The sequence below is a fragment of the Mus caroli genome, unplaced genomic scaffold (assembly GCF_978045245.1).
Source record: "Mus caroli unplaced genomic scaffold, Mus_caroli_1 scaffold_13, whole genome shotgun sequence".
In the NCBI taxonomy this organism is placed as follows: Eukaryota; Metazoa; Chordata; class Mammalia; order Rodentia; family Muridae; genus Mus; species Mus caroli.
In genome coordinates, this window is record NW_028227268.1 from 62,678,105 (window position 1) to 62,690,269 (window position 12,165).

Here is a 12,165-nt window from a genome sequence, read left to right on the forward strand (position 1 = left end):
CCATTTGTAATGGGATCTGATGCCCTCTTCTGGTGTGTCTGAAGACAGCTACAGTGTACTCACATACATAAAATAAATGAATAATTCTCAGAATTAAAAATCTCAGAGCCAGGCACTACATATCTGTAATCCCAGCATTTAGGAAACTGAGGCAGAAGAATCAGGAGTTCAAGGTTATTCTTGGCTGTATAGTTCAAGACCACCCTCGCACACATACTCAAAGAGCAAGAGAAATACTCAGGTTTATACTTTTACAGGAAAGCCCACTGTAGTCGGGGATGGGGAAGCAGCTCTCTAACTTCTCTTATTTCTGTGAACAGCACTGAGACTTGACTTTAGAAACCAGCTTGTCCCTCAAGGCAGGGCTCTCTATATAAGCTGTAGGTATTTCAGCTGTCTGTATATAGGTAGACACTAGGATAGCATTTCACTGTCCAGATATTCCTTATGGCAAGGGAGAGGTGACAGAGTCAGGAAGAAATGGGCGTGCGCGCACGCACACACACACACACACACACACACACACACACACTATAGCTGGCCCAGCATGGGGATGAACTTCCAGGAGCCAACTCCAAGATTAACTGTAACTGACCAGGAGTGTCTTGGTGAGTCGCTTCCCTTGGTTGCCAGCTTATGTGTGCTTCCAGAAAGATGGGGATGAGAGTGGGGCCCTCCCAGCTTGGAGTGACAACCCTCAGGGAATTGCTATGGAATTGCTCCCAGGCTCATACAAGCCCTGCCACCAGCTCATGATCAAGACAATTTACTGTCCATCTTCCCGTAATCACCTAGAGTCTTCACCTGGAAAACAGACAATAGCTGTCTGTTAGCCCTGGGCTGTTGTGTAGAAGCAGCAGAGGCCTGGAAACATACAGGAGATAAGCCTTGGGAGACTATTGCTGGAGTGGCTGTGCACAGGAGGGGAAATGGCTCAGCCAGGAAAACATGCTCTCTTAGCCATGGACAGGGAGAGCGTCTCACTGTCTCATGACTCCCACTGAGAACAGAGCCGGGATGTTTACCATCTGCTCATCAACGCGCCGGAAGTCCAGGTACACGAGGTCAGGAAGATAGGCATAGATGAACATCTTGTACTCCTCTGCCTCAGAAACGGGATTCCCAGCGAGACTGAGTGTTCGCAGGCACGGGAACCGGCGCAGGTAGATGATCTGGGGAGTGGGAAGCAGAGGTGCTTTCCTTGCTGCCACAGAACTGGAACCACATACAACAGCTTCTCCCCTCTACCCCCTTCCTGAGTCCACAACCTGGCCAGGGCACCCTGCATACAGTCAGGTGAGAGCTCGTGGCTTCTGAGACAGATTTCAATCCTGAGAGTAGCCACAAGCTTTCAGAAGAATCGGAGCGCTCAAATCCCAGCTGTGGGATTTAGGACAGGTGATGGGTCTAGTGTATGAGCCTTGACTTCCTCCTCTATAAAATGGGCAGAATGACATGTTGTGTCATCGGTATCATGAAATAAGCTATGAAAAGCAGTCAGCAGCGTGCACAACAGCCTCTGGATGAGTGGCCACTTAGAATAGGGTGTCATTTTTAGACAGTAGAACCCCCATGAAGGTCCCAAGTCTCCTGTTAAATGGAGTTGGGTTGCTGGCTCGCCTTTCATTCACTGGACAACAACAGGCAGAGCATCTCACTGGGAGCCATTTATTCTTCCTGTGCTTTGGTTTTAGTAAAATGGGGAAATCAACTGCTTGGCTATGCTTGCATGACAGCACCATTGGAACACAGACACTGCACCGTGTGCTAGACAGGAATGGCCTGTGCATCAGCTCCTGCCTCCAGCTTCCTGCTGTGAGTTCCTGCCCTGACTTCCTTTGATGTGGAAGTGTAAGCAACTTTCTCCCTAAGTTGCTTTTGGTCATGGTGTTTTATTATAGCAATAGAGACCCTCACTAAGACAGCATCCATGGGAGAGCCGGGAGGCCGCACATTCCAAGAACCCAAAGGCCCTGAGGCAGCAGAGGGCTTGGCACAGCCACCAACAGCACTCAGCCAAGTTGCTGCAGAGCAGTGGGGAGGGCACAGGTGGAAGGACATGAGCTACACTGGGAGAGGCAGACAACAGAGGCTTTCAGCAAGAATTTAAATGTGCTCTAAGAACAGCAGAAGCCACCAGAGTCTTGCTTATGGAGGAAAGCAGCATTTGGTTTATTTTTTAAAATACTTTTTTCAAGAGCCCCCTTTATGTTTTTTAGCCACAGAGAGAAAATGTTGCTGATGAAATATGTTGTAGCAGGTGAGAGTGAGCAGGCTGCCCCTTCACTGCATGGGGGTAGAGTGGGGTAGGGTGGGGTGGGGCGGGGCGGGGTGGGGCAGGGTGGGTCTGTAAACAGTTCTGGTTCATAAGAGAAGTCTGACAAAGATGCACAATGCCCTGTGATCTAGCGGCCCAACCCTGGGAGTTTACCTTACAGATGGGCTGGTGCAGATGTAGAGAGCCCTATTCTACTGCATCCTGCTCATGGACACATGCCACGCCCTGCATGCAATGCAACCATCTGGAAGCAACCTTGACTGCTACCTTAAAGAACCCAGGTCATGTGTTGGAGGGATCCCACAGAGGAGTGGATCCCCTCTCTGCTATGCCAATAATCATGCTAAGTGCTGACTGGAGAAGAGAGGGCTCAGTCAAAGGCAGGTGTCTGGAGGACAGCTGGACCAATGTGACAATCACACATGTTTAAAAGCTGGATGCCTGGAGGGATACTCATGGAAATTAGAAGAAAGCCGATGGTTTGAAAGAGAAAGTAAAACTGAGGCTTCTGTGCACTGAGTTAGGATTCCTTTTCTGGGTTTTTAATGCAATCAGTAGGTACTTAGGTAAATCTAACAAATAAATAAATCACGAAACAGCAGGCAGTTAGATGCCAAATAAAGAGGAAAGACTCGGAGCACAGATACTTAGTTTTGAAGCCAATGCCTGAGGCGTGTCAAGTCACAAAGAGGATACTGCCTGGTTAGGTGAAGAGGATCCACAGTCCCTAAGGTCTCCAGAATACAGCCATCCCTGGGGACACCTAGGTATCACAGATCTCCTGCAGGCTCTTTTCCATGTCTTTCTCTTTCTTTGGAGATAGGCTGTAAGTGCATCTAGAGTATTGGCAAATAGCACCCCACTGGAGAGAGCAAGAAGGCTTCCTCCTGTTTAGGTGCTGCAGGGCAGTGTGACAGACAGAATACTAAAGGCTTAGCTGTAAGTAGGGCATCTTGACATAGCCTCTGTAGCTTCTCCAGCCTCTTTTGTCCAGGCCTGGGGAAGGCCTCAGCTTTGTTAAATTTTCCAGTATCCAAAGGATGAGATCTGGGATGCAGGACATGCTAAGGCAGAAACTGATGCTAAATGTTCAACAACAGGGTTTGAAGCTGGAAGTGTTAGGTCAGTGCCATAGCATGGACCTTCTGTATACAAGTTCCTGGATAATGTCCCTAACAATGCTAAAACAGAAATGATTTTTTAATAGAGAAGAAAATAAAGAAGAAAGGATAAAAAAATAAAGATAACAAAAATAAAGGGGAGTCAGGTGGTGGTGGTGCACGCCTTTAATCCCAGCACTCAGGAGGTAAAGGCAGGTGGAGCTCTGAGTTTGAGGTCAGCCTGGTCTCTAGCATGAGTTCCAGGATAGCCAGGGCTACACAGAGAAAGCTTGTCTGGAAAGAAATAAAAGAGAAAAGAAGAAAAAGAAAACAAACACAAGCCAAAAATGCTATTTGGGGTTAACTTAGAACCTGAAAATTCCTGAGTGACATCATTTTTGTGTACCTACTAGTGCCAGATCCTGCATTAGGCATATAGTAGTGTAACTGATTTGGTTTTCACAACAACCCTGGGGTCTACTATTAATCACATTTTATCGATGTGCGAACAGACACACAAAATTCTAAGTCACGGGTTCAGTGTCAAGCAGGTGGTAGGTGGCAGCTAACAGGGCTGACTCTGCTAGTCACACCTTCCAGGCCTTACTTGGCCCCCCTGCTGGCCAGCAGGAGGGTTCCTTATCTCACAGAGCAGAGGGCAGCCGATAATTGGAGCCAGGATTTGGAAAGGGTTCTGGTGAGTTGAAATGCTTTGAACTGTTATAGATAGCAAACCTCTGAGACTATACGACCTCTGGGGTTTGGCCCTACCAGGCAGACTTCATACTAATAACAAGTCGATGACTGATTTACTTTGTTGTTCACTTCAGCTGCCCAGCTGCCCATGCTCACACATGACATAGTCTGAGGGTAGGAATAGAACCTTCAATGGCCTAGCAGACTAAAGGGACACTGAGGGTGGAGAGGAGACTTCTCCTTCTCTCTTCCCTATCATATATAAACAAGGATGCTATAAGGATAAACAGCCCTGAGGAAATGCTAATGATGTGGGAGCCCAGAGGTGTAAGTCACATAGTATCCCTGAAACCCTATTGATAAGCTCTCTGCCATGCCCTAAATCACACCACAAGTGCCCTTGTTTGCAGCAGATGCTGCAGCCGGGACAGACTTTTCCTGGCAGCATTCCACCTTGTCATCTTCTGTGTCAGCAAGGTCTCCATGTCTCCAGAGGCTCACCCACAGGCTGGGAAGGAGCTAATCTGCATGGAGTGACTCTAGCTGCTCGGGGGACAGAATTGAAGGTCAGTGCCTCAGGCGGGCTCCAGCAACGAGGGAATCACGTCTGGGAGGAGGTCTGGATGTTCTTGAGACCCAGCAGAATCAAGACTCCACCACCCATAGCAACGATCTCCACAGTACCCAGCTCTGGCTTTTCCTCTCCCCACTGGATCACTTTAGTTTCCAGAAGTCACCTCCCAGGCAAATCACTTGCACCCAAGGCCCTGGCTGAGCCTTGCTTCCAGCCAGCCCGAGTCCAGCTTTTTGTTTCTTTCAGGCAGTGCCTCTTAGGTGGTACTACCCTTGATTAACCATTCACGCGGCCCCTGTCTACCCTGACTGTGGTGCTTTTCCTTCCTGTACATGGCCTCAGCCCTGGACATGCCCGAGCACGGAGTTTCCATGCTGACGCTTCTCTAGATGCTGCTGTCTGCAACCTGATCTCAGCGCCCAGGCTGCCTGCACTCTTGGCTTCCATGCAGGTTTCCCAGATGCCTCTCTAGCTTCTGCTCACGTACCTGATACTAAGAAGCCATCCTCCTTTGGCCTGATGGAAATTCTTCCTCCCACCCCCCACCCCCTGTCTGCCTCCTTCCCGAGTGCTTGATTAAAGGCATAACGGCATGCACCACCACCATGGCCCAGCTGGTTCTCATGTCTTTCAAGGCTCTGGAGTCAGGTTGACTATCATCCCTGACTTCCTTTCCCTCAGCAAAGATGTCAGCCACAACAGACTCTGCGTGTTAAGAACCTGCTCCTAAGCTGAACACACACCTGTAAACCAGCATTCGGGTGGCAGAGGCTGGACGGTCATGACTTTAAGGTTTACAATGGTATACCAGACAAGGGAGAAGGAGGGGGAGTGGAACAGGGAAGAAAAAAAAGGAAGAGAGGGAGAGAGAGAGAGAGAGAGAGAGAGAGAGAGAGAGAGAGAGAGAGCGAGCGAGCTGCTCCAGCACCAAGTACTTGTATTAGATCTCCTCCCCTAGCCTGGGCTGGTAAGTTCCTGTCCCCTCTCTATTTGACAGGTGAGAAAGCTGAGACACAGAAAGCTGGCACTCAGGTCTGACATGCAAAGTGAAGACTGTGTTGCCTCTAGGGTTTGGTTTGTCTTTGATGAACAGACTTAAATGTGGGCAATAACTTGGTGCCTTGACTCGCTCCTGTTCATGTAAGCCATTTGGGTGTACAGTTAGGACTGAAGGCAGGCCAACTGATTAATATATGTGGAAATGGAGTCTTGAAAGGTATTAGACAGCCCTGGGCTGGTGGCTAAACTGTAGAAGCTACAGGGTCACGTCTACCATAGCACTCAGTAATTATTAGCAGAGCCTCGGCTGTTGTCTCCCGACTGTCAGGCCACTGTGATGTCATACAGACACTTTTTGGTATCTGGACTGCCCTCCTACCATCCACAAGGATTGCTTCCCTGTTTTTGAGACCCTAACTTGCTGTCACATTCATCTAGATGATGATGGTATGGCTGGTTACCCCGAAAAGAACCATGTACTGCCATCTCTGTCTCATTGGACATAGAACAAATGCCCTATATCTAGTAGGTTTTTCACTTCAGCAAAGGTTTGTCACATGAGCATGAGACACAGAGCACGCATGGGACCACAGCTGAGGCCAGGAAGCCTAGTACGAAGAGGGGGTTTTGTTGGACTAAGCATGGTCTTTCAATATAATCAAAGCCCTTGTGGAATAACTTGGATGTTTGATCTTTCTAGGGAAAGGGTGTATTGTGTGTCTACCACCTCAGACCTTGGCTTTGCCATGGCCCGAGGCTCTGTGGTATTTGTGACATGGGTCTCCAGGCCTGGTACTCACATTCATCATGTTGCTAATCTGGTTGTTGCCCAGTGACAGCACCTGCAGCTTCACCAGGGCATCTAGAGAGTCCATCTTGGAGATCCGGTTATTGGACAAGCTCAGGTCCTCCAGGTTGACCAGGGTATCCAGGCCTTCGATGGCCTCGATGTTGTTAAAGGACAAATCTGTAAAAGAGGAGGACTCTGAGGGGTCTGAGGCTACACTGCTTGGCTAGAGAAGGGACAGTCCTGAAACAAAGCTATCTGGTGGCTTAGAGCTCTTGGGAGTGACACTTAGCTGAGGAGCTGGCTTGTTGGGGATTCTAGGAGCATTAGATGGCCTCTTTCCTGAAGTCCTCTGTCTACCATCCACCCAAGAGACAAGTTGACCTGCTGGATCTGGGTATTGGGTATTGCTCGGAACCTGGGCTGGAACCGCAGCCATGCAGATGGACCAGGAACCAGTGTCAATGGGTACTAGGGTATAACACAGGGGGCCTGAGCAGGAGCCCTGGGCCCAGTCAGCCTCTTGGAGCCTCAGGGGCTGCCTCTGTGAAGTGGCCCCTTAACCCACTAGTGGGGTTCCTAAGGCTCCCGATAGCAGTGCAAGCACATCTGAGAGTGCGTTGGAGACTGAGAACTACGTTGGTGATGGCTCCTGGAAGCCTGGCAGAATGGAGGAGCATGCGCTTTGGGATCGAGGCAGGGGTGGGGTTAGCTTAGCGCTGCTGCTGCTTGGCTGTGCTTCTCTGAGCCTTACATCCCTTTCCATCCATTAGGATAACAACAGCCATTGAACTTCTCTGTGGAGTCTAAATAAGACGTGTCAGAGGAGCTCTCAGCTTGGCCCCTTTTGTCCTTTAGATGGTCCCTTGCCCCTCACTAGGCGAGGAAGCACCTAAGAGGTCAAGATCCCAGTGACCTTGGCAGTGAGGGCAAAGTTTGACAAAGTTTGGTCAGAGATTGACAAGGGAGCCTGAGGCCTTCACCTAACTTGTCCTCTTGGCTTGTTCAGTACTACAGTGGGGATGGTGCGTGAACCCTGAAGCCTCTTATGAAGTACAAGCTGGCCACAATCAGCACATGGCCATGCTCTGTGCTCATTGGGATGGTCAGCTGTCCTCCGTGCCTATGTAAAATGCCAGTCCAGGGCTGTCCCTGCGCCCACCAGCCTGAGAGGCTGGCAGGTAGCATGGAGTAGCCTGCCTGGTGTGCAGAAGCACATCCTTGCCATGCTTTTGCCCAGCACAAGACACCTCCCAGGCTTTTCACAGACTGTCGCTTTCTTGCTCCTGACCAACAGCATTTCTGCTGTGCCTGGGCTAACAACCGGCTGGCAGCTGGGTGTCATGGCGATTATTCTTCGGGGAGGCCATGGATGTCCTTGGCAGACATGGAGCCAGGCCTTACCCAGCCAGACGAGGTGTATGAGGTTCGTCAGGCCTTCGATGCGCTCGATGATGTTGTTGTTCAGTTGCAGCTTCTTCAGGTTCTCAAACTGCCAGAGGTTATCGATGCGGAGGATGTCTGAAAACAACCAGAGTGCCCGGATGTGACAGAGACGAGAGCTCTGTGCCTGTGCCCCGGAAGACTGAAGTGTACTCACATGGGGCTCTGCAACTCTCTGCCTTCCCCAGAGGAGGACTCGCCCAGGGGAGGAGCACCTGAGTGCGAGACCGAGACCGCCAGCACTGTTCCCCAGGGCCACTGGACAGGATCAAAGAGATCTGGTGTGGCAAGGGCTTGCTAAGCAGGTGTCTGTGGAGGTGAGCTGGGCCTTCTTAGGGACAGGAGACTTACTCACACTGCCCCAGGGGCATGGCTGGGGCTTCTAAGGAAACAGGGCTACCTTGGAACATAGGCTACAAGCAGAAGCCATCATGGGGGAGGGTCACTCAACTGGTTTTACTTTTGGAGGGTCATTGGGTAATATTTATTGGAATATTTACCATCTGTGCCTCTTGACCTGCAATTTATTTATTTTCCTTTCTCTCCCCTCCCCCTTTCTTTTCTTGAGTTAGTGTCTCACTGTGTAGTCCTGACTGTCCTGGACCTCACTATGTAGACTAGGCTGGCTTCAAACTTCCCAGAGATCCACTTGCCTCTGTCTTTCAGGTGCTGAGATTAATGGAATGCATCACCATACCAGCTAGACCTGCAACTTTTTAAAATCTGTCTCTAGATACATCCTAGAAATATTCATAGGTGTGTGAGAGCAGAATAGAGCAGCCACTGGGACAATCACTCTCGAAACAGAAAGGTGGGGCCCAGACATCTTGGCAGCAGAGACCCTGCGGTCATGAGGACCCATCCTGGCTGTGTAGCTCTTCTTTCCCTGCGTGTGTTGTATGGCTAGAGTTTCTGTCACTGGAAGCAAAAAAACCTGAGTAGTACTTAGGTATAAACAAACCCACACTGAAACGTAGAGGCCAGTGGGACCAGTTCAGTGCCTCCCAGCCTCCCTCCATAAACCCTGAATCTCTGCTGTTGTGTGCTCCTTTAAAACCTATTTGCATTATGCTTATCTCAAAACTAAAGAAAATTCTCCTTTACTTTTACTTTATACGTATAAATGTTTGCCTGTATGTACGTGTATATACCATGTGTGAACTTCTGCAGTCAGAAAAGGGTATCAGATACCCTGGACTTAAAGTTGCAGGAATTAAACCCAGGTCCTTTGGAAGGACAGCCAGTGCCCTTAACTGCTGAGTTATTGCTCTAGCTCCCTGTATTAATCATAGGAAGAAACAGAACATCAGAGCATACATACATACATACACATACATACATAGATGTTTTGGCTCTAAACACATGTGCACACATGTGTGCCTGCATACATGCAATATATACACACAAAGTCTATATTTCCAAATGTCCACTTGGGGTACTTTGTGCATATGGCTTAGAGATAGAACAATGGCTCTTGTGTGTGTTTGTGTGTGTGTGTGTGTGTATACATGATTTATTAGAATGGCTTACAGGTTATGGTCCAGCTAGTCCAACAATGGTTGTCACACTCAGGAGAGACTGGTGGATCTCTGAGTTTGAAGCCAGCCTCATCTACACAACCAATTTCAGAAACTTTAGACTTTATTCACTTAAAGAAATGAAGTAAAATAGAAGTGAGAGACTTTTAAAAATCACTACTAAGAGCCTGGCATGGCGTCCACACCTGTGTCGGGAGAACGAAGCATCAAGAGCTTAAGTCTAGCCTGGGATGTGTGGTGAGCTCAAGCTGAGACGAGTGCTACTCGTTATAATCCTAACTGCTCAGGAGGCTGAGCCAGGAGGCTAACAAGGTCAATGCCAGCCAGCGTAGTGGGAGCCTGCTTCAAAATGAACAGGAAAAAGAGGATGTGGGACAGGTGTGGTGGTGGGGAGGTGACCCTGGTGAAGAGCACTTGTTCGTACAAAGGACCCGGGTTTGGTTCCCAGCGCCTGCCTGGTGGTTTATAACCATCTGTAACTGTTGCAGGAGATCAACACCACCTTCCAACGTCTGCAGGTACCAGGCATGAAAGTGCCACAAACCTGGGGATGTAGCTCAGTGATAGAACACCCGTGTAGTTTGTTTGCCCAAGGTTGTAGTTTCAATCCCCAGTATAAAATAAAATTCTACTGACAGCTCATATTTATCGAAGAGACGGGGCCTGTTGGTGAGGTTTGAGGTTCAAAATGTGGAGGTGCTCTGACCCCATCACGGGTCTTAGGGCAGCAGAATCCTTTGATCGATCGATCGATGCTTCCCCCTGGGGCGGGAGTGGTACCTATGTCCTCCCTGCTGTAGTCAGAACCAGGCAGCACAAGAATCTGTTGCTTAGGTTTCTGTTTGCTGCCAGACTTTCCAGCCCGATTTTGTCTGTCTCTGCGTGTTTCTGGGGTGGGGCTCAGTTCTGCCCAAGGCTCCTAGCCACCTCCTACTTCTGGTCTGGATTTTTCCTGGCACCTACTGTGGCCCTGCTGTCTGACAGGCTGAAACCCAGCCCTGATTTACCCTAGGCTATGGTGGCTTACCGCTGAGCCACTTTAGGTAGGTGGCACACCTGAACCAGGCTTTACCTCAGACAGCAACAGATGATGTGAAAACGCCCAACTATACTGACAAACAAGGATGTGTCTGAGAGTTAGCTCCAGAGGAACTTCCTGCCAAGAAGCTAGCTTAATCTTTCACACAGCCACCACGTCCACTTCCGTGACCACCTCCTTGACAAAGGCATCATCATTATTGCCTGGGACACAGTAGCAGGCTCCTCGCCAGATCCCTGTTCCCACCGACCCACCCCTGCAGGTCTCTGTGAGAACTCAAGTCCCACCCTATCCTGTGTCTATTCAGAATGCTTGGGGGATCCCAACTCACTATAAAAGCCAAACATATTTCATTGTCCGGGGCAAGCACCTGCTGACAACACGAACTCCCTGGCCTGTCCCCACACTGGCTTCCTCAGCAGGCCTCCTCAGGCTGCCTCTGGCCTCCTCATGGCCTTTCACAGTTGTTCTCCCGAATCTCACATACCACCCCACCTCCCCAGATCTGCACACGGCTCCCTTCCTCATCTCTGCTAGTGCTTCTTCAAGTCTCACCTTCTTGGCAAGGCTCTGGCCACTGTAGAAAACACTTCAACTAGTTCTAATCTCCTTTCTCCTTCATTTGCTCTGTCTACCCGCACAGCAGTACTGCCTGGAACAATCTCATTTTCTGTCTTATTTGTCTGCCTCACATCAGCTCGGTCAAGGTAGGGCTCTTTGTCTCTTGGACTGTGCTGAATTGGAATGCCTGCCTGGAAGAGCCTCTGGCATCTCTTAGGTACTTGCTCAGTACCAGCAGGATGCCCACTAGGTGGGAGAGGGGGGAAGGGAGTGGCTGGTCCTCATCCATTCCTCCTCTCAGGGAAACTGCAGCTCTGGGTCATTCCTGGAGGCCAGCCACACCCAGGAGCCCTGTGGACTTACACAAGGCCCGGCCTGCCCACTTATGGCTGCCTCCAGTCTTTGGTATGGAGTCCTGCATCTTTGTTGTTGGCCAAATGCCTAGGCAGCTAGGGCCCAAGACTAGGTCACTTTCTGAGACCTCACCTACTCAGAAAGCAGAGGGCTCAGGGTCCTCACCTACCTTCTCCTTCTTTTTCCTGCTCCTTTTTTGGGTAGTTCTGGGATTAAGTTAGTAGCACTGTGCATAATAAGCCCTCTACCACTGATCTGTTTTCTCAGTTCACATATTTTTCTTTTGTTCTTATTTGATATGCATGGGTGTTTTGCCTGTGCACATGTCTGTGTATTACATGAATATAGTGCCTGTGGAAGCCAGGAGAGAGCATCTGATCCCTGGAAATGAAGTTTTCGATGGTTGTGAGCTGCCATGTGGGTGCTGGGAATTGAACCTGGGTCCTCTGGAAGAGCAGCCATTCCTCTTAACCAATGAGCTATTTCTCTAATCACCCCCTACTCACTCCTCGTGTTTTGGGGATAGGGACTCACTACATATCCTGGGCTGGCCTTGAACTGGAGGTCTTACTGCCTCTGCCTCCCAAGTACTGAGATTTGTACTAAGCTAAGCTCTTCCTCCCTTTCGTGCCATCTGTCCTGGCTCACGGGGTCACACTCAGTGGTTTCCCAGCATGATCCAAGCACTGCATACAGGTTGTCTCATTCTTCTTCCCATCCAGAAATTGTGATAGGAGCTACTTCCTATTTTGCAGATGGGGACATTGAGAGAGTAAGTCTCTGCCTATCTTTACCA

At 49.6% G+C, this 12,165-nt stretch overlaps 1 protein-coding gene across 1 annotated transcript in view; it reads right to left on the bottom strand.

Moving 5' to 3' along the window:
* Drc3 (dynein regulatory complex subunit 3) overlaps positions 1–12,165 on the bottom strand; it is a 44,378-nt gene that overhangs the window by 26,129 nt on the left and 6,084 nt on the right. Inside the window, exons 4-6 of the mRNA XM_021177334.3 lie at positions 7,839–7,955; positions 6,448–6,614; positions 1,026–1,172 (exon numbers count right to left, since the gene is read on the bottom strand). Coding sequence (XP_021032993.1) covers positions 1,026–1,172; positions 6,448–6,614; positions 7,839–7,955 — 431 coding nt within the window. The remainder of the gene's footprint in view (positions 1–1,025; positions 1,173–6,447; positions 6,615–7,838; positions 7,956–12,165) is intronic.